Source organism: Eurypyga helias, unplaced genomic scaffold (assembly GCF_000690775.1).
Source record: "Eurypyga helias isolate BGI_N326 unplaced genomic scaffold, ASM69077v1 scaffold26228, whole genome shotgun sequence".
NCBI classification, from domain to species: domain Eukaryota; kingdom Metazoa; phylum Chordata; class Aves; order Eurypygiformes; family Eurypygidae; genus Eurypyga; species Eurypyga helias.
In genome coordinates, this window is record NW_010267938.1 from 16,011 (window position 1) to 17,717 (window position 1,707).

At 44.3% G+C, this 1,707-nt stretch overlaps 1 protein-coding gene across 1 annotated transcript in view; it reads right to left on the minus strand.

Annotated features, from left to right (window-relative positions):
* LOC104514057 (short transient receptor potential channel 1-like) overlaps positions 1–1,400 on the minus strand; it is a 14,215-nt gene extending 12,815 nt beyond the window's left edge. The window contains exons 1-2 of the mRNA XM_010157599.1: positions 1,250–1,400; positions 218–372 (exon numbers count right to left, since the gene is read on the minus strand). Of these exons, the coding sequence (XP_010155901.1) occupies positions 218–372; positions 1,250–1,400 (306 nt within the window). The remainder of the gene's footprint in view (positions 1–217; positions 373–1,249) is intronic.
* Between the last annotated feature and the right edge of the window lie 307 nt (positions 1,401–1,707).

Here is a 1,707-nt window from a genome sequence, read left to right on the forward strand (position 1 = left end):
AATAAAACTCAGACTTGTTAATATCACTGAAAATGTTACTTATACATTTCCCATGCCAAGTAAATCAGTGAGAAGAAAACACTTTCACAATTACTAAATGGAAGAAGAACTGAACTGGCTATAAAGACAGATTAACAAAGATGTATAAAGAGAAGAATACACAGAACAGTGTCTACACTGATACGCTGAAATTTTCAGTAACTTATGTGTTGTATACCTGGCAGCCATAATCCAAAAGAAGCTGTAGTATATCCAAGTTTTCATTTTCAATGGTTATGGTAACAGCATTTCGCCCAAGCACATCCACACAATTTATGTTCATTTCACCCGAGCTGTTTTCCTCTAAGAGTTTCTTAACCATGTAATAGTCACCTGCACAATAACAAATGAATGTCACTTAGGACTGTTAGAAAGCAGCAACAGTGCGTGAACATTGTAAGTACCAGGTACCATCAAACAAGACAACATGCAGCAGCTGACAACATGCCACAGCTGACAATAGACGTTGAATATGTCAGACAATTAAGAATTCAAAATAGATGAGCATTTTCTCATCAGGGAGGAAACTGAAGATATTGCAGGAAATGTCTTTCAGCAAAGCACTAAAACGTGTGCTTTAATCCACCCTAAAAAACAGTTTGAGTCCTAAAAACACATACAAAAGCACAAGTACGTTTCAAAACTGGGGCAAGAGCACATACACAACCTGTGAAACACAGGAAACATCAAGTTCAACTACAACAGAGAAGCCCTCTCTACAATGCTACAAACAGGTTTGCATCTTCGTATCTGCATATATATCATCAAAGCAGGTGTGATGTGATGCCGTAATGTTATAAAATTCAAGCTAGCGAGTTTGACAAGCAAGTAAAACTAACTACGGTAAGATGCACATAAGGTGCACTTTCCGATCTGCCTGAAGCATCACCACATCAAGCCGTCCTGTTCAGTGTTATTCTGCTGAATTGATTCTTTCTGCCAAAGATAAAAGCTTTGAATTATTTCTGTCTCTAGGGTAACACAGAAGACCATGGCAAAGACAGACCTTAGTGCAGAATACTTCCAGCAGTATATGGAGAATACTTCTATGTGCAGTAGAATATGTATAGTGTGCAAGGGCACTAAACCAGCTACTTTATAGATGTTTTTTTGGTTTTACATTTTTTGTTGTGCATCCTTTGAGCTCCCTGAGCCTCTGTTTACACTTGGAGAGAAAGCTGTCGCTGACTGCAGGACAGACCACACCAACAGCACGGCCACAGGCAGTCCGGCTGTAACCAAAGTAACCTGCCCCAGAGAGGGCCAGAACCGACTTCCCAAGCCCGCTGGCTAACGTCAGGGCAGAAACACTCCTGCGGCTGGGACTGTCCCAAGCGCAGGGCCAGCAGCCAGCGCTGCATGTGACCACGCCGATGGCTCCAGTTCGTAACCGCTCAGCATAGGGTTAAACGCCTACCCAGGAGCCCAACCCGCCGGACACAGCAGTTTAAGACTGCTGCTCTATTTCAGGGTAACCAAATATATTCTTAAAGTTGCCTCTTTCAGGAAGGAAAATCCCATCTGCCACCGTGGGTGCAAACCACGGGAAGCTGTCTCGCTCGTTCTGGGGATGCCCAGGCAAGCCCGGTGTGACAGCCGTACGCTCCCGGGCACCTCACCGGCGAACGCTGCACACCCCACACCTCACAAACGGAGGGGATGGCCCCA